Source organism: Pelophylax lessonae, assembly GCF_965119305.1.
Source record: "Pelophylax lessonae genome assembly, contig: HAP1_SCAFFOLD_258, whole genome shotgun sequence".
Classification (NCBI taxonomy): domain Eukaryota; kingdom Metazoa; phylum Chordata; class Amphibia; order Anura; family Ranidae; genus Pelophylax; species Pelophylax lessonae.
Window position 1 is genome coordinate 40,526 of NW_028120082.1, and position 24,121 is coordinate 64,646.

General features: G+C 53.3%; 1 protein-coding gene across 3 annotated transcripts in view; it reads left to right on the forward strand.

Moving 5' to 3' along the window:
- Positions 1–24,121, forward strand: part of LOC309543587 (uncharacterized protein) — a gene marked incomplete at its 5' end in the record, with an annotated part of 92,139 nt that overhangs the window by 40,062 nt on the left and 27,956 nt on the right. For all 3 annotated transcript variants that reach the window (XM_082276050.1, XM_082276049.1, XM_082276048.1), the window contains one exon: positions 1,995–2,118. In XM_082276050.1, coding sequence (XP_082132176.1) covers positions 1,995–2,118 — 124 coding nt within the window. The remainder of the gene's footprint in view (positions 1–1,994; positions 2,119–24,121) is intronic.

The window sequence follows — 24,121 nt, forward strand, 5'->3', positions numbered from 1 at the left end:
CTGGGCCTTTCGCCATCAGGCGTCAGTGGTCCAGGTATGTAAGGCGGCCACCTGGTCGTCGGTACATACCTTTACAAAATTTTATAAAATTGATGTGACGGCATCGGCGGATGCCTCATTTGGCCGCAAGGTTTTGCAGGCCGCAATTTGAGGAGACCGGTGGTCTACCTCGAGGGTTTTTTTCTGTTTGAAAAAAAAAAATAAATGTTTTCTTTTTTGTTGAGTCTTATCATTAAGGATGAGCATTGTAAACTTCTAGTTGGCACCGGTTGGGCCTTCTAGATTGGGATTTGATTTCCATTTTCCCACCCCTCATTTGTGATACTGCTCTGGGACGTCCCGAAGGTGGTGTATCACCGAGGACTACGTCTGTCAATGAGCTAAGAGAAAAGGATTTTACGGTAAGATTTTACAAAAATCCATTTATTATAAGTGTAAACACACCCTCACAGTAGACAATAGGTGAGTTAATTAACAATGGGACAGACATGCTTAGCAGAAAACACATCACACCTCAATACACAGACAATAGGAAGAGACCACCAGTAACAGACTGTCCGTCTCCTACATTAAAGAACATGGAACAGAAGCCAATGGGACCAACTCTTTCATGTTCAGAATCAAACAAACCAGGAATAGTCTTCATATATTTCTTGGGAGATTATTCATAAATAATTCTGTCCCATTTGAAGTAATCCAAACCATATTCTCAGTTTCCATGAAGTAGCTGTCCATTTTCTTGGTTACTCTGTGCACCTAAAAGACACAGGGTGACTTACATATAAGAGGGTCCTAAGGTCCCAGTTTGTGTCTTGGGGAGATATGGACTTGAATACAAATTACCATTAATCCAAGGCCCCCCCCCCCCCAGCATCCACCCCACAGAGTAGTGTTCCCTTAAATGCCAAGGCCCGTAGGCAAGAGGCTAGCCTGCAGTCCCCTCCAAAAGCCTCTGTCCTGAGTGGGTTTGTCACTGAAAGGGGCAGAGAAGTCACTATTAGGGAGTGGGCGGGTATTGAGCAGGGCAGAGAAGTCACTATTGGGGAGTGGGCGGGTATTGAGCACGGCAGATAAGTCACTATTGGGGAGTGGTCGAGTATAGAGGGGGGTTGAGAAGTCACTATTTGGGGAGTGAGCGGGTATAGAGGGAGGCAGAGAAGTCATGATTGGGGAGTGGGTAGGTATAGAGGGGGGCAGAGAAGTCACGATTGGGGAGTGGGCGGGTATTGAGCGGGGCAGAGAAGTCACTATTTGGAAGTGGGCGGGTATTGAGCAGGGCAGATAAGTCACTATTGGGGAGATGAGTGGGTTTGGGGAGGGGCAGAGAAGTCAAATTTAGAGAGGGAGGCCAGAGAAGTCACTATTTGGGGAGTGAGCGGGTATGGGGAGGGGCAAAGAAGTCACGATTAAGGGGTGGGCGGGTAGAGAGGGGGGGCAGAGAAGTCACTATTGGGGAGTGGGCGGGTATTGAGCTGGGCAGATAAGTCACTATTTGGGAGAGGAGCGGGTTTGGGGAGGGGCAGAGAAGTCATGATTGGGGGTGGGCGGGTAGAGGGGGGGCAGAGAAGTCACTATTTGGGGAGTGAGCGGGTATAGAGGGGGGGCAGAGAAGTCACAATTGGGGAGTGGGCGGGTATAGAGAGGGGCAGAGAAGTCATGATTGGTGAGTGGGTGGGTATAGAAGGGGGCAGAGAAATCCCGATTAGGGAAGTGGGCGGGTATAGAGGGGGGCAGAGAAGTCACGATTAACGGAGTGGTCGAGTATAGAGGGGGGCAGAGAAATCCCTATCGGGGAGTGGGCGGGTATAGAGGGGGGCAGAGAAATCCCTATCGGGGAGTGGGCGGGTATAGAGGGGGGCAGAGAAGTCACGATTGGTGAGTGGGCGGGTCACGGTGTGTACTCCATCTTCTCTGTGATTTGATTGGTGTGTCTTGTATTTTTGGGGGTGAATGTTGGGTGAATATATTGGTAAATGGAGGAATGTGTTTTTCAGGGTCCCCACCCCCCCGAGCACAGTGACAACTTCTCGGAGGAAGAATGGCTGCGATTGGAGAAGGAGCAGCGGCAGTTGTACAGCGAGCTTGTGTCCGACAATGACCAGACTCTGCATGCTCTGGGTAATGACTGCAACCTATACCGTGTCCCTGTACACCCCACTGACAGTCCCTGTACACCCCACTGACAGTCCCTTTACACCCCACCGACGGTCCCTGTACACCCCACCGACAGTCCCTGTACACCCCACCGACAGTCCCTGTACACCCCACTGACAGTCCCTTTACACCCCACTGACAGTCCCTTTACACCCCACTGACAGTCCCTTTACACCCCACTGACAGTCCCTTTACACCCCACTGACTGTCCCTGTACACCCCACCGACAGTCCCTGTACACCCCACCGACAGTCCCTGTACACCCCACTGACAGTCCCTTTACACCCCACTGACAGTCCCTTTACACCCCACTGACTGTCCCTGTACACCCCACTGACAGTCCCTGTACACCCCACCGACAGTCCCTGTACACCCCACCGACAGTCCCTGTACATCCCGCTGACAGTCCCTGTACACCCCACTGACGGTTCCTGTACACCCCACTGACGGTCCCTGTACACCCCACCGACAGTCCCTGTACACCCCACTGACAGTCCCTGTACACCCCACTGACAGTCCCTGTACACCCCACTGACAGTCCCTGTACACCCCATTCACAGTCCCTGTACACCCCACTGACAGTCCCTGTCCATCCCGCTGACAGTCCCTGTCCATCCCGCTGACAGTCCCTGTCCATCCCGCTGACAGTCCCTGTCCATCCCGCTGACAGTCCCTGTCCACCCCGCCGACAGTCCCTGTCCACCCCACTGACAGTCCCTGTCCACCCCACCGACAGTCCTTGTCCACCCCACCGACTGTCCCTGTCCACCCCACTGACAGTCCTTGTACACCCCACTGACAGTCCCTGTACACCCCACCGACAGTCCCTGTACACCCCACCGACAGTCCCTGTCCACCCCACCGACAGTCCCTGTCCACCCCACCGACAGTCCCTGTCCACCCCACCGACAGTCCCTGTCCACCCCACCGACAGTCCTTGTACACCCCACCGACAGTCCCTGTCCACCCCACCGACAGTCCCTGTCCACCCCACCGACAGTCCCTGTCCACCCCACCGACAGTCCCTGTCCACCCCACTGACAGTCCTTGTACACCCCACTGACAGTCCTTGTACACCCCACCGACAGTCCCTGTCCACCCCACTGACAGTCCTTGTACACCCCACTGACAGTCCTTGTACACCCCACTGACAGTCCCTGTCCACCCCACTGACAGTCCTTGTACACCCCACTGACAGTCCTTGTACACCCCACCGACAGTCCCTGTCCACCCCACTGACAGTCCTTGTACACCCCACTGACAGTCCCTGTCCACCCCACCGACAGTCCCTGTCCACCCCACTGACAGTCCTTGTACACCCCACTGACAGTCCTTGTACACCCCACCGACAGTCCCTGTCCACCCCACTGACAGTCCTTGTACACTCCACTGACAGTCCTTGTACACCCCACTGACAGTCCCTGTCCACCCCACTGACAGTCCTTGTACACCCCACTGACAGTCCTTGTACACCCCACCGACAGTCCCTGTCCACCCCACTGACAGTCCTTGTACACCCCACTGACAGTCCCTGTCCACCCCACTGACAGTCCCTGTCCACCCCACTGACAGTCCCTGTCCACCCCACTGACAGTCCCTGTACACCCCACTGACAGTCCCTGTACACCCCACTGACAGTCCCTGTACACCCCACTGACAGTCCTTGTCATCCCCCCCCCCCCAGAGGTCCCATTGTGGTTGTATGACACACAATCCAGGAGGGTTCATATCACTGCTTTACTACTACGATGTGAATTGCACTTTGCTGGTGTTCAGACACTGAATGCTGCTCAGAAATGGGAGTCAGGAGGAGACGATTCCCGCACAGAAGGATGGGGCTGCCCTGGAGAATACCGATTTCCTGGTTGTTTCTGGCTGCAGTGCATTCAGCAAGGGTAGCTCCTCCCTCGTATTCTATCCCCATGACTGGAATGACAGGTTTCCTTTATTTAACATTAGTAAGTGAGCCCCGCCTCCTCCCCCCCCCCTCCCCATAACTGTGCTCCTCGGCCCCCCCTCCCCATAACTGTGCTCCGCGGCCCCCCTCCCCATAACTGTGCTCCTCGGCCCCCCTCCCCATAACTGTGCTCCTCGGCCCCCCCTCCCCATAACTGTGCTCCTCGGCCCCCCCTCCCCATAACTGTGCTCCTCGGCCCCCCCTCCCCATAACTGTGCTCCTCGGCCCCCCTCCCCATAACTGTGCTCCTCGGCCCCCCCTCCCCATAACTGTGCTCCTCTTCCCCCCTCCCCATAACTGTGCTCCTCTTCCCCCCTCCCCATAACTGTGCTTCTCTTCCCCCCTCCCCATAACTGTGCTCCTCTTCCCCCCTCCCCATAACTGTGCTTCTCTTCCCCCCCTCCCCATAACTGTGCTCCTCTTCCCCCCTCCCCATAACTGTGTTCCTCGGCCCCTCATAACTGTGCTCCTCGCCCCCCCCCTATTCATAACTGTGCTCCTCGTCCCCCCTCCCCATAACTGTGCTCCTCTTCCCCCCTCACCATAACTGTGCTCCTCGTCCCCCCTCCCCATAACTGTGCTCCGCGGCCCCCCTCCCCATAACTGTGCTCCGCGGCCCCCCTCCCCATAACTGTGCTCCGCGGCCCCCCTCCCCATAACTGTGCTCCGCGGCCCCCCTCCCCATAACTGTGCTCCTCGTCCCCCCTCCCCATAACTGTGCTCCTCGTCCCCTCATAACTGTGCTCCTCGTCCCCCCCTCCCCATAACTGTGCTCCTCGGCCCCCCCTCCCCATAACTGTGCTCCTCGGCCCCCCCTCCCCATAACTGTGCTCCTCTTCCCCCCTCCCCATAACTGTGTTCCTCGGCCCCTCATAACTGTGCTCCTCGCCCCCCCCCCTATTCATAACTGTGCTCCTCGTCCCCCCTCCCCATAACTGTGCTCCTCGGCCCCCCTCCCCATAACTGTGCTCCGCGGCCCCCCTTCCCATAACTGTGCTCCGCGGCCCCCCTCCCCATAACTGTGCTCCGCGGCCCCCCTCCCCATAACTGTGCTCCTCGTCCCCCCTCCCCATAACTGTGCTCCTCGTCCCCTCATAACTGTGCTCCTCGTCCCCCCCTCCCCATAACTGTGCTCCTCGGCCCCCCTCCCCATAACTGTGCTCCGCGGCCCCCCTCCCCATAACTGTGCTCCGCGGCCCCCCTCCCCATAACTGTGCTCCGCGGCCCCCCTCCCCATAACTGTGCTCCGCGGCCCCCCTCCCCATAACTGTGCTCCGCGGCCCCCCTCCCCATAACTGTGCTCCTCGTCCCCCCTCCCCATAACTGTGCTCCTCGTCCCCTCATAACTGTGCTCCTCGTCCCCCCCTCCCCATAACTGTGCTCCTCGTCCCCCCTCCCCATAACTGTGCTCCTCGTCCCCCCTCCCCATAACTGTGCTCCTCGGCCCCCCCTCCCCATAACTGTGCTCCTCGGCCCCCCCTCCCCATAACTGTGCTCCTCTGCCCCCCTCCCCATAACTGTGCTCCTCGTCCCCCCTCCCCATAACTGTGCTCCTCGGCCCCCCCTCCCCATAACTGTGCTCCTTGGCCCCCCTCCCCATAACTGTGCTCCTCGGCCCCCCTCCCCATAACTGTGCTCCGCGGCCCCCCCCCCCCCCCATAACTGTGCTCCTTGGCCCCCCTCCCCATAGTGAAGGAGAAAAATACTGCGCTACCCTGGGTATGTAGTATGAACAGCTCTAAACCACAAATAAATGAACAATATAAGTATGTGAAAATAAGTGAGTGTGGATCACTCCAATACCTCAAATATAAAATGGCACTGTATACTTGTATATATAGTGCAGAAATAATAAACAATAATATAATATATAACACTGGTGATGATGGTGACAGTCCATAAAATAACGTGACTATAGTGCAAAAAAGTGCTGCATTGAAAGTCTCTTTAGTGCAATAACATTCAGTGGTGACTCCTGTGACCTTCTGCTTCACCCTTCAGGGTAGCCCACTTACCAGATGTAGTTGATTCTTATGGCGTATGCCAAAAAGAATCAAAAATCGCTTGTGTGTTACTCCTGGTATCAGATGACCCGGTTCCGTATTGAGCCCATATGCACTCAGGATAAACAAGAAAAGAAAGAGCTCCTCATAGTGTGAAAAAGTAACGTCCTTTATTTTCACTCGAACACATGGTATACACACTCTTCATATTAAAAAACATCCAGTAAAAAAGTCCATAAAACACTGTGGTAAACTCCAAACGTGATATTAAAAACTTGTGCAAACTCGCAAGTAAAACGGTGAGGGATCACAGCAAAAAAGGGGGGTACCCACTGAGGGGTCACCATCACCATTGGCCCCCCTCCCCATAACTGTGCTCCTCGGCCCCCCTCCCCATAACTGTGCTCCTCGGCCCCCCTCCCCATAACTGTGCTCCTCAGCCCCACCTCCCGATAACTGTGCTCCTCGGCCCCCCTCCCCATAACTGTGCTCCTCGGCCCCCCTCCCCATAACTGTGCTCCTCGGCCCCCCTCCCCATAACTGTGCTCCTCAGCCCCACCTCCCGATAACTGTGCTCCTCGGCCCCCCTCCCCATAACTGTGCTCCTCGGCCCCCCTCCCCATAACTGTGCTCCTCGGCCCCCCTCCCCATAACTGTGCTCCTCGGCCCCCCTCCCCATAACTGTGCTCCTCGGCCCCCCTCCCCATAACTGTGCTCCTCGGCCCCCCCTCCCCATAACTGTGCTCCTCGGCCCCGCCTCCCCATAACTGTGCTCCTTGGCCCCGCCTCCCCATAACTGTGCTCCTTGGCCCCGCCTCCCCATAACTGTGCTCCTCGGCCCCCCTCCCCATAACTGTGCTCCTCGGCCCCGCCTCCCCATAACTGTGCTCCTTGGCCCCGCCTCCCCATAACTGTGCTCCTTGGCCCCGCCTCCCCATAACTGTGCTCCTTGGCCCCGCCTCCCCATAACTGTGCTCCTTGGCCCCGCCTCCCCATAACTGTGCTCCTCGGCCCCCCTCCCCATAACTGTGCTCCTCGGCCCCCCTCCCCATAACTGTGCTCCTCGGCCCCCCTCCCCATAACTGTGCTCCTCGGCCCCCCCTCCCCATAACTGTGCTCCTCGGCCCCGCCTCCCCATAACTGTGCTCCTCGGCCCCGCCTCCCCATAACTGTGCTCCTTGGCCCCGCCTCCCCATAACTGTGCTCCTTGGCCCGCCTCCCCATAACTGTGCTCCTTGGCCCCTCCTCCCCATAACTGTGCTCCTTGGCCCCGCCTCCCCATAACTGTGCTCCTTGGCCCCGCCTCCCCATAACTGTGCTCCTTGGCCCCGCCTCCCCATAACTGTGCTCCTTGGCCCCGCCTCCCCATAACTGTGCTCCTTGGCCCCGCCTCCCCATAACTGTGCTCCTTGGCCCCGCCTCCCCATAACTGTGCTCCTTGGCCCCGCCTCCCCATAACTGTGCTCCTTGGCCCCGCCTCCCCATAACTGTGCTCCTTGGCCCCACCTCCCCATAACTGTGCTCCTTGGCCCCCCTCCCCATAACTGTGCTCCTTGGCCCCCCTCCCCATAACTGTGCTCCTTGGCCCCCCTCCCCATAACTGTGCTCCTTGGCCCCCCTCCCCATAACTGTGCTCCTTGGCCCCTCCTCCCCATAACTGTGCTCCTTGGCCCCTCCTCCCCATAACTGTGCTCCTTGGCCCCGCCTCCCCATAACTGTGCTCCTTGGCCCCCCCTCCCCATAACTGTGCTCCTTGGCCCCCCCTCCCCATAACTGTGCTCCTTGGCCCCCCCTCCCCATAACTGTGCTCCTTGGCCCCGCCTCCCCATAACTGTGCTCCTTGGCCCCGCCTCCCCATAACTGTGCTCCTTGGCCCCTCCTCCCCATAACTGTGCTCCTTGGCCCCGCCTCCCCATAACTGTGCTCCTTGGCCCCGCCTCCCCATAACTGTGCTCCTTGGCCCCGCCTCCCCATAACTGTGCTCCTTGGCCCCGCCTCCCCATAACTGTGCTCCTTGGCCCCGCCTCCCCATAACTGTGCTCCTTGGCCCCGCCTCCCCATAACTGTGCTCCTTGGCCCCGCCTCCCCATAACTGTGCTCCTTGGCCCCGCCTCCCCATAACTGTGCTCCTTGGCCCCGCCTCCCCATAACTGTGCTCCTTGGCCCCGCCTCCCCATAACTGTGCTCCTTGGCCCCTCCTCCCCATAACTGTGCTCCTTGGCCCCGCCTCCCCATAACTGTGCTCCTTGGCCCCGCCTCCCCATAACTGTGCTCCTTGGCCCCGCCTCCCCATAACTGTGCTCCTCGTCCCCCCTCTCCATAACTTTGCTCCTCGGCCCCCTCCCCATAACTGTGCTCCTTGGCCCCCCTCCCCATAACTGAGCTCTTTGCCCCCCCCCCCCCCGATAACTGAGCTCCTCGGTGTCCCCCCCCCCCCAATAACTGGCCTCCTTGCCCCCCCCCCATAGCTGTGCTCCTCTGCCACCCCCCATAACTGAGCTCCTTGCCCCCCGATAACTGAGCTCCTCAGCGCCCCCCCCCCCCATAGCGGAGCTCCCCTGCCCCTCTCAATAACTGAGCTGCCCGGCCCCCTGCCCTTAGTTACTGAGCTCCTCTACCCCCCCCCCCCCATAACTGAGTGACATGTGCGAGGACCCCCAAATCCTTCTCCCTCCTGGATTCTCCCAGAGGTTCCACTCCACCCCCCCCCCCCCCCAGCCTGGAACTTGTATTCAGATTTTTAGCCCCCAAATTCATTACTTTGCCCTCTCCTACATTGAACCCCATCTGCCATGTTCTTCCTGTAAAATTTCTATATCCTGCTGTGAAGTTATTGCCCCACTTAGCTTTGTATCATCAGCAAATAAACTACTGTATCTGACAAAAGTAAGTACACCCCTCCCATGTGACAACACTGAAGAAATGAGACTTTGCTACAATGTAAAGTAGTGAGTGTACAGCTTGTATAACAGTGTAAATTTACTGTCCCCTCAAAATAACTCAACACACAGCCATTAATGTCTAAACCACTGGCAACAAAAGTCAGTACACCCCTAAGTGACAATGTCCAAATTGGGCCCAATTAGCCATTTTCCCTCCCCGGTGTCATGTGACTCGTTAGTGTTAGGTCTCAGGTGTGAATGGGGAGCAGGTGTGTTAAATTTGGTGTTATCGCTCTCACTCTCTCATACTGGTCACTGGAAGTTCAACATGGCACCTCATGGCAAAGAACTCTCTGAGGATCTGAAAAAAAGAATTGTTGCTCTACATGAAGATGGCCTAGGCTATAAGAAGATTGCCAAGACCCTGAAACTGAGCTGCAGCACGGTGGCCAAGACCATACAACAGTTTAAAAGGACAGGTTCCACTCAGAACAGGCCTCGCCATGGTCGACCAGAGGTTGAGCGCACGTGCTCAGCATCATATCCAGAGGTTGTCTTTGGGAAATAGATGTATGAGTGCTGCCAGCATTGCTGCAGAGGTTAAAGGGGTGGGGGAGGGGTCAGCCTGTCAGTGCTCAGACCATACGCCGCACACTGCATCAAATTGGTCTGCATGGCTGTCGTCCCAGAAGGAAGCCTCTTCTAAAGATGATGGGCAAGGAAGCCGGCAAACAGTTTGCTAAAGACAAGCAGACTAAGGACATGGATTACTGGAACCATGTTGTGATGGGAGTCACTTTGGTTGGGGGGCCTGTGGAACACAGCTTACTTTAGAGAGGTTGGGAAATCCCTGTCTCAGCTCCGTAGGCTCCTCTTACAGTCACTCCCCAGCAGCAGATCAGAATCCAGGGGGAGAAGGGTGAGGAGGTTGTCGTCCTCCCTCCCCAAAAGTCAGTCAGAGCAGAGAAAACGGTCTTTCCTCCCAGGCCAGGATCTGTGCGCCTGGGATTCGGTAACAGAGAAAGGTTGTCCCAACCGCCAGATGAGGGTAAGGAAGATGGAGCAGCCGATTCCCCTTCCCAGCAGCAGACGGCGCCCCAGAATGATGACACCAACCCAGCAGAAGAGCTGGCAACAGGGAAGAGTACTGCTGGGCTCTGCCCTAAACTAACAAAGGATGGGTTTCCTGAGAAAGTGGATGGCACTACAGTCTTCACTTGTATACCCCAGGGATGCTGGGCAGTTAGGCCAGATCCCCAAAAGACTGACGAAGTGAGCCCCACCACCCTGTCTTCTCTCCAGTGACTGAAACGACTCCTGGGAGAAGGGCCAGTCCACACTTCTCCCCAGCGATGGGTATGTTCTACGAGAGAGGCAGAGGTTGGCTGGGTGAGTAACGCTGTGTTCTGGACAATTTGTTTGGGGTACTGTGTGGGTACAGACATTGGGGGATGGGAACTATGGACTAACTTCAAAGTCAACCCGTTTTGGGTCCCCTCTTGCATTAGTCTCCTTCGGAAAGGGGAGAGATGTGATGGGAGTCACTTTGGTTGGGGGGCTGTGGAACCCAGCTTACTTTAGAGAGGTTGGGAAATCCCTGTCTCAGCCCCCTAGGCCCTTCTTATGTGTAAGTCACCCTGTTTCTATTAGGGACACAGGGTGGCCAAGAAAATGATGGAATAATGGACACAGAGAAAATGGTTTGGATTACTCAAATGGGACAGTAATATTGTCAACAATAAATCCCAAAGAGTATTTGAAGACTCTGGGACTCTGGGCCTAGCTGCCTATTGCCAATAAGGCTTCACACAGTCAGACTCCTAGCAGATGCGAATATCTTCAGTTTAATCACCGGTCTTCCACACCTTGTAATTATGCTGATTTACTCTGTGTTTATACTTAGGATAATCTGTAATTTTGTTTTAGCCTTGATGTCTAGTCTGGTTTAAGTGTGCTGAGTTAATTAGCATGCTAATGATAACCTTGTCTAGATGGGATTAGCCATGAGTCAGCTGTACCTCATTATCTAACCATTGTGTGATGTTTTGGGTAAATATTCGGCTCATTGTTCATGTAGTGACTGACATACTTCTCAAGTGTATAAAAGTCTGTTTCTTGTTCAACAAAGGAGTTAGTTGTTTTCAGACACATACAAGCTAAGTTCAGGCTAGTTTTGTATGGGGGGGGGGGGGCTGGAATATCTATCCATGTTCAAGACTGCAGGAAGCCGTATACTGACGGAAGACCACAAACAGTGTGGGTCACAGTTCTGTTACACATGTCCTGTGGTCTGATGAGACCAAGATAAACTTATTTGGTGTCAGATGGTGTCAGGCGTGTGTGGGGGCATCCAGGTGAGGAGTACAAAGACAAGTGTGTCTTGCCTACAGTCAAGCATGGTGGTGGGAGTGTCATGGTCTGGGGCTGCATGAGTGCTGCCGGCACTGGGGAGCTACAGATCATTGAGGGAACCATGAATGCCAACATGTACTGTGACATACTGAAGCAGAGCATGATCCCCTCCCTTCAGAGACTGGGCCACCGGGCAGTCTTTCCACGACCCCAAACAACCCCAAAACATGATGTCATCATGGAGGAGGGGAAGAGGACTCCAGTGGCAACCTGTGAAGCTCTGGTGATCTCCATGCCCAAGAGGGTTAAGGTGGGGCTGGAAAATAACGGTGGCCACTTTAAATATTGACACTTTGGGCCCAATTTGTTTAGACACAGCGGGAGTCAAGCCGGAGGAGGAGAGGCGGCGATTACCTGCCAGCTGAACCTGCGATCTCTGTGTGTGTCACAGAACCCCCCCCCCCTCCCCCCACACACACGTCTGTAAGCATGAGGCATACATTTAACCCCTTGATCACAGTGTTAACCCCTTCCCTGCCAGTGTCATTAGTACAGTGACAGTGCATATGTATAGCACTGATTACTGTAGTAATGTCACTGGTCCCCCCAAAAGTATCAAAAATGTCAGTTAGGGGTCCGATCTGTCCGCCACAATGTCGCAGTCCCGCAAAAAATCGCAGATCGCCGCCATTACTAGTAAAAATAAAAACAATAAAAATGACATAAATTTCCCGTAGTTAGTAAATGCGATAAATTTTGCGCAAACCAATCAAAATACGCTTATTGCGATTTTTTTTTTTTCTCTATCAAAAATATGTAGCAGAAAACAAATTGGCCTAAAATGTTAGAAAATTTTAATTTTTAATTTTTTTTGGGGGGAATGTTCTATAGCAAAATGTGAAAAATATTGTTTTTTCGTTTTTTTTTTTTTTTTTTCAAAATTGTCGCTATTTTTTTGTTTATAGCGCCAAAATTAAAAATCACACAGGTAATCAAATACCACCAAAAGAAAGCTCTATTTCTGGGAAAAAAAGGATGTAAATTTAGTTTGGGTACAGCGTCGCACGACCGCGCAATTGTCTGTTATAGTAATGCAGTGCCGAATCGCAAAATATAGCCTGGTCAGGAAGGGGGTAAAATCTTCCGGTCTTAAAGAGGATAAAAATACGCTCATTGAGAATTTTTTTGTCACAGACATGTAGCTAAATATATGACAAAAATTTAATATATTGGATATTTTTTAACTGTCAAAGTAGAAAATGTAAATTTCTCTTACGTCCTCCGACAGTCGCCGCCACCTCTAAGTCCTCACTAATGGGGTATTCACTTCCGCTCCGCAGGAGTAGCTAGGCATAAGACTTAGTCAAAAGAACAAAAGCATTTAGCATAGACACACCCATGGGGGCTGTCCCATCTGGTCAATACCCCCCTGCAGTGACCACTCCCAACCCAGTTTGTCTCTGCCTAGCGTCAGGAGTAGTCTGGCTTCCCTGTGCTGGGGCTCCAGTCTCAGCCTTTCTAATCTTTTTTTCCTTTGATTTTTCTTTAAAAATGTCAGTTTTTTCTTTGCTTTGCTAGCTGTTTATTTTGTTAGCTTTAGTTTTAGTCGACTCTTCGGATGAAGATGGATTCATGCGGTGCTGGGATTCGGACTGACCGCCCTGGCTCTCCAGGGCAGAGGGTCAGATGGATCCCCAGCCCGCCATCGAGCGTTCAGCCATGGTTCGCCCTGGCATTATGAACGACCCATCCCTGCTCGCAGCAGGGATGCAGCCTGTGAGGTGGCTACCTCACTGGACACATCTGCGGTGCTGCAGTGTCCTGTCCCTGGCTAACGGCATTCCCTGTCAGATGAGGACAGCGGCTTTCCGTTCATAGAGGCACCCCACGCCATCTGGTACAGGTAAGTGTGGGGCCTCTGTCTGGGGTGGCAGTCCTGAGTTGCTGTGTGTTCCCTGTGTGGGGCTCCCTGATGCGATCCCTGCGGGGTCTTTTTTTGTACATGCGCTGCGGTGCTGTGTAGTTTTGGGGGCCCCTTCCCCTGTGTCACGGCGGTGTTTTGGGGGTGCAGACAGCATGTGCGGCGGCAGCAGCGGGTAAAAACCGCGCGGTCCGCCATGTTTAGTATGGGCAAGCATGTCTGCCTTCACTGTGGGCTTAACTACATGCTGTTTTGGCGCCATCTTGTGTGTGGCAGAACGATCGTTCCGAGCACATGTTTGGCGGCCATCTTGCCGAAGCCTCCCATTCAGTTCTATGGGCAGCCATTTTCCCTGGGTCTTGCAAGCTTATAGTTCAGCCATATGGTGACCTCACTTCCTTTCCTCTGAAGCAGCGGACGGTGTGGTAACACTCTGTGGGACTCTGCAGACTGTCTCTTCCATAACTCTGTTTTGTCCTTCCTGGCTCAGTTTCTTCTCCTTTTGGGGGTCTGTGTTCACTGTGCATGTAGCGGTGGGCTGCGCACTCCGCAGCGATCTAAAAGGGCCAGTACCTTTTATTGTACTATTTTGCAAATGGACTCTCAGGACAACAAATTCCCTCCAGTCTTGGTGGTTGACCCCAGTCCTGCTGTGGCCCCTGTTATCCCTGAGTTGGCCGCCGTAGTGGCGTCTTTAGTGTCCAAAATGGAGGTGCTGATGGCTGAACGAGCTGCTAGGAAAAGACCTAGACTATCTTTCTCCTCTGATTCAGATGGTGATGTGGCTGGCGTGCCCTTTTCAGGGTCTCGCTCGTCCCTGGACCCACTGGGGTCTGAGGGGGATGCGGAGGTGGAGGGGGTTGATGATTCTCCCCCGGGGTCACCTGAAGAACGCGCGACTATGGATGAACTGATTTTTTTCTGTGAAAGAAACACTTCATTTGGAGGATGAGCCCAGTCCTCCGGGCATTGTGTCCTCTTTTGGTACACACAGGACCCGCAAGTCGGCGCAGGTTTTTCCCTACACATTACACTGTGAATGAACTGTGGCGCACTTTAAAACGTCCATTCGCGGTGCCTAGTCGGTTTAAACTGCTTTATCCCTTTGCGCCGGCTATGGAATCACAATGGTGTGTGCCTCCACAGGTGGATCACACTGTGGCCGCGTTGAACAAGGCTACTTTGGTTCCCACTGAGGATACCCCGGTGTTCCGGGATCCCACGGACAGGAGGTTGGAGTCTCTTGCCTGCCATTCCTACACGGTGGTGGGTTCCTTACTCAAACCTATTTTCGCGTCCGTTCTGGTGGCTCAGGCAGTGGCGGATTGGACTAAGGTGCTTAGGCGCAACCTCACGTCTGATTCTGCCCCACCTGCCACGCTGGCTATGGTGGACCAAATTCACCAAGGAGTCATGTATTTGTGCGATGCGGCCTTGAATGAGGCCCCTCTGGCTGCACGCCTGTCTAGTGTCGCTGTGCTTAACCGTCGACTGATCTGGCTGAAGAGCTGGTCGGCTGACCAGGCACCACGGAAAACATTTGCTGATTTTCCCTATGCGGGTTCTCGCCTTTTTGGCGAGGCATTGGATACCTTGGTTAAAGGCGTCATGGGGGGCAAGAGCACGATGCTGCCCCAGAACCCGAAGAGCAAGTCCTTTCGTGGCAAGCGGGGTTCCGCCTCTCGACCCACTCAAGGGTCCTTTCGTGCCTTTCGGAATCAAACCTAGGGCAAGCCCTTCAAGGGCCAAGGTAGCCAGAAGAAGCCCTGGGCGGGCAAGCAGAAGTCTGGCAATGCCGGTGCGGCGGGTCATTCTGCCTCTGCCTGAAGGGGCGCTCTCACCCGTTTTCAGGGGTGGGGGGGACATCTGCGCGGTTTCCTCCAACCTTGGCTGCTCCGAATTCCGGACAGGTGGGTTCAGGAAATCATTCGATCACGGTACAAGATCGAATTTCTTTCCCGGCCGGCGGACAAATTCTTTCCCTCAAATCTTCATTTGACCCCAGGGCGCCTGCAGGACTTGCATCAGGCGGTGCAGGACCTCCTTGCCCAGGGGGTGATTGTCCCGGTGCCTCATCGGGACAGTTTTCGGGGGTTTTATTCCAATCTGTTCACTGTGCCCAGAAAGGAGGGCAAGGTGTGTCCTATTCTGGACCTGAAAGCGCTGAACCGCTTCGTGCGCGTTCAGAAGTTCCGTATGGAGTCTCTCCGCTCGGTGGTATCCTCCCTGAGTCCAGGGGAATTCATGGCCTCTATAGACCTGAAGGATGCGTACCTACACATCCCCATTTTCGAGGGGCACCAGAGGTACCTTCGGTTCGCTATAGCGGAGGACCACTATCAATTTGTGGCGTTACCTTTCGGTCTCGCTTCGGCTCCAAGGGTGTTTACCAAAGTGCTGGCGTCTGTTCTGGGCCTGCTGAGGACATAGGGCTTTGCGGTCTTGGGATATCTGGACGATCTCCTCTTAAGGTCGAGTGCCAGCCACAGCCTGCTCCGCGATCTGTCCACTACGGTACAGACGCTTCAGGAGTTCGGATGGACCATCAACGTGCAGAAGTCGACCTTGTCTCCTTCGGTTCGTCTTCCCTATCTGGGGATGGTTCTGGACTCTGCTCAGGCAAAGGTGTTCTTGCCGAAGGACAAGCTCCGAACCTTACAGGACGAGGTCAGGTCCCTCAGGGACAAGCCATCCTCGCCACTCAGGACCTGCATGCGGTCCCTAGGGTTGATGGTATCGGCCTTCGAGGCGATACCCTTTGCTCAGTTTCACACACGGTCTCTTCAAGCGGAGATCCTGGCCAGGTGGGACAGACTACCTCAGTCCTTGGATCTGAGTGTCTCCTTGAGTTGTGAGACCAGAATGGATCTTCTGTGGTGGCTTCAGTCCCCGGCTGTGTCAGAAGGAAAATCTTTCCGTCCGTTACTGTGGACGGTGATTACCACGGATGGCAGCCTGTCAGGCTGGGATGGAGTCCTGGGCAAGCTGTCTGCCAAGGGCACCTGGTTGGAGGAGGAATCCTCCCTCCTGATCAATGTATTAGAATTGAGAGCGATCAGACTGTGTCTCTTCCAGTGGTCGGATCGCCTTCGGGGCCGTCCTGTTCGGGTACAGACGGACAATGCTACCGCGGTGGCTTACATCAACCACCAAGGGGGCACCAGGAGTGCCCGGGAGGTGACCAACATTCTGTCTTGGGCCGAGACTTGTGTCCCGGCAATTTCAGCAGTTCATATTCCGGGTGTGGAGAATTGGCAGGCCGACTATCTGAGCCGCCAGACCCTGGACCAGGGGGAATGGTCCCTGCACCCGGAGGTCTTCCACATGCTGTGCGCAAAGTGGGGATCCCCGGACGTGAATCTGTTTGCGTCTCGGCTAAACCACAAGGTGGAAAGATTCGTGGCAAGAACGCGCGATCCGCGGGCGGACGCCTCGGATGCATTGGTGCCCCCTTGGCATCAGTATCGTCTGATGTATGCCTTTCCTCCGATCCAGCTGTTGTCCAGGTTCCTTCGCAGACTAGCCTCGGAAACGAACTTGGTGATTCTGGTGGCACCGGACTGGCCTCGCCAGTCCTGGTACGCAGACATCCTTCACCTGGCGGTCGAGCCTCCTTGGCGGCTGCCACTGCGGCAAGATCTACTGTCTCAGGGACCGATTTTCCATCCTGCTTTACAGTCGCTGGCTTTAACGGCCTGGCTGTTGAAAGCCAGGTCCTGAGAGACAGGGTCTCTCCCCTGAGGTCATTCCTACTTTGATCAAAGCTAGGAAAGCCTCATCTGGTAAAATTTATTACCGTACCTGGAAAGCCTATTTTGCCTGGTGTGAGTCCAGGGGGTTTTCTCCTCGCTCATACTCGGTGACGAGAGTGTTGGCTTTCCTACACACTGGTGTGGACCAGCGTTTGGCGCTGGCCACGATAAAGGGCCAGGTATCTGCACTGGCTGTTCTTTTTCAACGCCCTGTGGCGTCTCATTCCTTAATTCGCACCTTTATCCAAGGTGTGCGACATCTGGCTCCTCCCCGGAGGGAGCCTTTGCCTCCATGGGACTTGAATTTGGTTCTGTCCGTGTTACAGCGTTCTCCCTTTGAAAACATCCGGGAGATATCGTTACCTCTGCTGTCAAAAAAGGTTGCCTTTTTGGTGGCGATCACTTCGGCTCGCAGGGTGTCGGAGTTGGCGGCGTTGTCTTGCCGCTCTCCTTATTTGGTGGTTCACAAGGATAAGGTGGTCTTGCGACCTCATCCGTCTTTTCTTCCTAAGGTGGTGTCTGACTTTCACCTTAATGAGGACATTGTTTTGCCTTCGCTCTAAGCATCCTAAGGAGGTTGCATTGCATTTCTTGGATGCTGTCAGGGCGATTAGGGGTATACCTGTCGTCCACTGAATCCTTTAGGAAATTGGATTCCCTCTTTGTCCTTCCTGAGGGACCTCGGAAGGGCATGGCCGCGTCTGCGGCGATCATTGCCAAATGGATCAGACAGACCATTGTACAGGCCTATGCTTTAAAGGAACGGGTTCCACCCTTCCCTGTTAAGGCGCACTCTACCAGATCTTTGAGTACGTCCTGGGCCTACCGGCATCGTGCTTCGGTGACCCAGGTGTGCAAGGCTGCGACTTGGTCGTCGGTGCACACTTTTTCCAAATTCTATAAGATTGATGTTCAGGCATCAGCTGATGCCTCCTTTGGCCGCAAAGTTCTCAGTGCGGCGGTGCCATAGGGGACCCTTGTTTTTTTGTGGGTCCCTGGCTGCTGGGTTGTTTATCCCCTGGGTTTTTTTGTTTTCCTGGGTTGTAGCTCCTGTTGAGCTTTTTTCTATTTGCTCAGAAGGTTCTCTCACTATGCGTGTAAGGTTCCTTTCTCTGATGTGGGTACTGCGTTTACTTTTTTCTACGGTTGCGTCTCCCACCCCTCATGTCTACACTGCTTTGGGACATCCCATTAGTGAGGACTTAGAGGTGGCGGCGACTGTCGGTGGCTGTGCGACTCAGTGTGGTGCGTCTGACCGGGCTGTGCGACTCAGTGTTGTGCGTCTGACCGGGCTGTGCGACTTAGTGTTGTGCGTCTGACCGGGCTGTGCGACTTAGTGTTGTGCGTCTGACCGGGCTGTGCGACTCAGCGTTGTGCGTCTGACCGGGCTGTGAGATTGTGAGTGTTGGGTGACTGACCGGTGTCAAGTGAGTGGAGCGGAATACCAGAGGGTGAGAAGGTAGCGTTAGGAAGCCAGGAAATAGCCACATAGGATAGACTTAAATCGCTGAATCCCCATTAGATTAGATAGTAGGTACAATGCCCGGCGGGTGTGGAGATGCGACTCGGTGTACATCTTGTGATATGTATGCGTTCCTCGGTCATGCGATCGAGGGCGAATACAAATGCGCAAAATGTGAGCACGTTGCTTCCCTGGAAGCTCAGGTCCTGAATCTAGGGAAGCAGCTGGCAACACTGAGACGAATGTCCATACCGGAGGAGAGCCAGGATTGTACCAATCAGGTGCAGACAGGGGCCTGCACAGAGGTGGGCGGAGTATCGGAGGTGCAGGCATCAGAGCAGAGCAGAGGGGTGACAGGAGGGGTAGAAGGGGACAAGGCAAGGAGGCTGATCCTGGGCTGGAGCACCCCAATAGATACGCCCCGTTGTGTGATGTTGGGGAAACCAGTCAGGGACCAGCATTGCTGGAGCAGAGCGACACCCCTAGCTGCCAGGGGAAGAACTCCTCCAGTGAGGCCGGGAGAAAGGGAAAGGAAAGACAGGTGCTGGTGGTAGGGGACTCAATTATTAGAAGGACAGATAGTGTAATCTGTGACATAGACCGTGTGCGCCGAACAGTCTGTTGTTTGCCGGGCGCTCGGGTTCGGCACATCGCGGATCGGGTGAACAGATTATTGGGTGGGGCTGGGGAAGACCCAGCTGTCATGGTACACGTGGGTACCAATGACATAGGCAGAGGAAGACGGAGAGTCCTAAACGATTTCAGGGACTTAGGCGCTAAGTTGAGGACTAGGACCTCCAAGGTAGTATTTTCCGAAATACTACCGGTACCTCGAGCCACACCAGAGAGGCAGCGGGAGATTAGGGAAGTTAACGAGTGGCTGAGGAGCTGGTGTAGTAAGGAGGGTTTCGGGTTCCTGGAGAACTGGGCCGACTTCTCAGTCGGTCACCGGCTCTTTGGTAGGGACGGATTGCACCTAAATGGGGTGGGTGCAGCCGTACTGGGTGAGAGGATGGCCAAAAAGTTAGAGGGGCTTTTAAACTAGGGAATGGGGGGGAGGGTACAGATGTAGAATTAGCCAGTGGAAAGCAAGTTTCAGAGGGCAGAAATGGGGGCATTAGTGGTAGGGTGTTCGGAGCCCCTATACCCAGGGTGGGTACGGGGAAAAATCAAGAGAGCAGCCTAAAAACATCAAAATTACGAGGCTTATATACCAATGCCAGAAGCCTGGCCAACAAGATGGGAGAGCTGGAGCTGCTGATGTTTGAGGAGGACTTAGATTTTGTGGGGATAACTGAGACTTGGTTTGACAGCTCTCATGATTGGATGGCGACCATTCAGGGGTATTCCCTTTATCGCAGAGATAGAGAGGGTAAAAAAGGGGGAGGGGTATGTTTGTATATTAAGAACAGTATACAGGTAAATATGAGGGATGATATTAATAATGGAGCTATGGACGAGGCAGAATCCCTATGGGTAGAGCTTCAAAGGAAAGGCACGGTGGGGAAGGTAATATTGGGCGTATGCTATAGGCCCCCAAACCAGAGGGAGGAGGGTGAGGTGGACCTCATGTTACAGATAGGATTGGCAGCAAGGATGGGAAATGTCATTATAATGGGGGACTTTAATTATCCTGATATAGACTGGGCAGAAGGAACCGCGCATTCAGCCAAGGCTCGGCAGTTCCTAAATGTTTTGCAGGACAATTTCATGGGTCAGATGGTGAATGCACCGACAAGAAACAATGCGGTACTTGACCTACTGATTACCAACAATACAGACCTGATCACGGATATAGAAATACGGGACAACTTAGGGAACAGTGACCATAGGTCAATTGGTTTCAGTATTAATTACAGTAATAGGAAACACAAGGGTAATATAAGGACACTGAATTTCAAAAGAGCCAATTTCCCTAAACTGCGCTCGCTGCTAGAAAATATCAAATGGGATAGAACCCTGAGAACAAAGAACACGGAGGAAAAATGGGAGTGCTTCAAGAGCATACTTAACAAGGGGGTGGGCCAGTGCATTCCAAAGGGAAATAAATTTAAAAGAGCAAAACTAAACCCTGGGTGGCTAAACTCCAATATAAAAATGTATATTAGAGCTAAAGAAAAGGCCTTCAAAAAATACAAGACTGAGGGGTCATTGGCAGCATTTAAGCATTACAAAGAGTGTAATAAGAAATGTAAAGACGAAATCAGGGCGGCTAAAATAGAACACGAGAGACATATAGCGGAGGAGAGTAAAAAGAACCCCAAGAAGTTCTTTAAGTATATAAACAGTAAGAAAGCGAGGCCAGAACACATTGGCCCCATAAAAGATGATAAAGGAAAAATGGCCACTGAGGACAGAGAAAAGGCGGAAGTGTTAAATAATTTCTTTTCTTCAGTCTTCACAAAGGAATCGGGGGGCTACACGAACCCCGCTTGTAAGGCCGAACTAAATAATACACCTCAGGAAGTGCCGCCATGGCTAACAGAGGATAGACTTAGAGGTAAACTAGAGAAACTTAACATAAATAAATCCCCGGGACCGGATGGCTTGCACCCAAGGGTTCTAAATGAGCTCAGTCAGGTGATTGCCAGACCATTATTCTTGATCTTTAAGGATAGTTTACAGACAGGTATGGTGCCAGCTGATTGGAAAAAAGCTAACGTGGTACCAATATTTAAAAAGGGGCCGAGATATATCCCGGGTAACTATAGGCCGGTCAGCCTAACATCTGTAGTCTGCAAAATTTTGGAGGGGATGATAAGGGACCACATACAAGACTTTAGTAATGAAAACGGTATTATAAGTAGTAATCAGCATGGATTCATGAAAAATCGTTCATGCCAAACCAATCTATTAACCTTCTACGATGAAGTGAGCTGCCACTTAGATAAAGGTAAGCCTGTGGATGTGGTGTATCTGGACTTTGCAAAGGCCTTTGACACCGTTCCCCACAAACGCTTACTGTACAAACTAAGGAAGGTAGGTATGGACCATAAGGTGAGTACCTGGATAGAGAACTGGCTCCAGGGGAGAGTACAGAGGGTGGTGATTAATGGGGAGTACTCGGATTGGGCGGGTGTGGAAAGTGGGGTCCCCCAGGGTTCTGTCCTGGGACCAATCCTGTTTAATTTATTCATAAATGATCTAGAGGAGGGGATATCTAGTACAATCTCAGTATTTGCAGATGATACTAAATTAGGCATGCCAATATCTTCTATGCAGGATGGGGAAACCTTACAAGCGGACCTGAACAAAATAACGGGGTGGGCAACTACATGGCAGATGAGATTTAATGTAGAAAAATGTAAAGTAATGCACTTGGGGGCCAGAAACCAGAAAGCAAGCTACTCTCTAGGGGGGGAACCTCTGGGTGAGTCTAGGATGGAAAGGGACCTGGGGGTACTGGTAGACAACAGGCTTGGAAGTGGCATGCAATGCCAAGCCGCTGCAAGCAAAGCCAACAGAATACTGGGTTGTATAAAAAAGGGGATTCACTCCAGAAATAAAGAGATTATTCTCCCACTCTACAAGACTCTGGTCCGGCCACATCTGGAGTATGCTGTCCAGTTCTGGGCACCGGTCCTCAGGAAGGATGTGCTGGAACTGGAGAAAGTCCAGAGAAGGGCAACAAAAATAATTAGGGGAATGGAGGACATCGGCTATGAGGAAAGACTACAAGCACTGAACCTATTCTCTCTGGAGAAGAGACGCTTGAGGGGGGATATGATATCAATGTACAAATACTGTACTGGCGACCCTAGCATAAGGAACAAACTATTTAGAGTAAGGGAATACAATAAGACACATGGCCACTCACTAAAACTAGAGGAAAGGCGGTTTAACCTTAAAGTGCGTAAGGGGTTCTTCACTGTAAGAGCGGTAAGGATGTGGAATTCTCTTCCGCAAGCAGTCGTATCAGCGGGGAGCATTGATAGTTTCAAAAAACTATTGGATGGACACCTTAAAGACCACAACATACAGGGGTATACAATGTACAACATACAGGGGTATACAATGTACGGTTAAAAGCAAACACACACACATAGGTTGAACTGGATGGACTTGTGTCTTTTTTCAGCCTCACTAACTATGTAACTATGTAACTATGACTCTGAGAAAGGAATTTTACGGTAAGATTTTACAAAAATTCAGTTTCTCTTACGTCCTCCGACAGTCGCCGCCTCTTCATATTCGTCACATATGGGGTATTAGACTTTGCTCCGAAGGAGTAGCTAGGCAACAGAATATGTTAACAATAAAGCTTTAACATATCCCACCCTCAAGGGGTGGTCCCCTCAGTCAATACCCTCCTACTTCCTGCAACCATATCTCAGTTTTAATGTCTAGCTTGTCAGGAGTGGCTGGCTCTCTCTGTGCTGGGACTTTTTGTCCCAGACTCTTTCTTCTTTTTGATATTTTGTTTGAGTTTTCTCTCTACCTTTACTTAGCTGTTATTTTTGTCAGCATTAGTTAGTTCTTCGGACGAAGAGGATCATGCGGACTGGGTCTCGGGCTGCTCCCCCTGGTCGCAGGTCGTGGGTCAGTGGCTTCCCAGTCTGCCATCGAGCGTTCAGCCAGGTAACGCTCCTGGCACGGTGAACGACCCATCCCTGTTCGGTGCAGGGATGATTGGTGAGGTGGCTACCTCACCGGACGCTGTGCGGTTTCTGAACCGCCATTGTGTGCGTCTTGAGTAGCAACTCTCCCTGCCTCATGTGCAGCGGCTTGTTCGCCTGTGCGGGTTCCCCACGCCATGTGAGGTAAGTGTATCTATGTGGGGACCTGTCTGTCTGGGGGGGTCTCAGTCTGGGACTGTGTAACCTGCCTTTAATCACACTGCTTGTCTCCCTATCTCTCGGCTGCATGCTGTGGGCTGCAAGGGGAGGGGGGAGCTGTATGACACTGAGTATGTCAGGCTGGGCAGTGTGAGGAGCTGTGTGCTGTGGGGCATGTTTTTAATGGCATGTTGGGGCATATACAGCGATCGCTGCGGCGATCTAACATGTATCCATATATGGGATGATATTGTGTGTGATTTTATGCACTGTGGAGCGGCGATTTCGGCGCCAAACGGCGCCATTTTGCCGGCGCCCGCTCCGGCCGCATGGTTTACATGCACGGCGGCCATTTTCTTGTAGCCTCCATAGGCTTACATAGAGCGCCCTGGCAGCATCACTTCCTCTCTCCTGGAAGCACCGATCGAGGCAGCAGCAGCAGCGGAGTCTCCTCAGGTTTTATCCTTCTATTCCTGTGTTCCATTGCCTGTATTCAGTCTGTATATTCCCTGTGGGGGTCTCATTGTGCCTGAGTGTGGTGCGGTGGGCTGCGCTTGCCGCGCTTGCTGTAAGGGGGCAGTTAACCCTTGGTTGTCTGGCATACAGGGGCAATGGATTCTCAGGAGGGCAAATTTCCCACAGTCTTGGTGGAAAGCCAGGGGACCGCTGTTTCCCCCCCAGGGGGGGATTTGGCCACTATTGTGGCTGGCCTTGCTGCACAGGTGCAAATGCTGGTGGCTGCTCAATCTACTAAACGGCCCAGAGTTGCTCTGTCCTCTGATTCTGAGGGTGAAGGTGATGGGGCTGTTCTGGCGGGGACCCCCCTATCGGGGTCCCGCTCCTCTCTGGATCTAGTGGGGTCT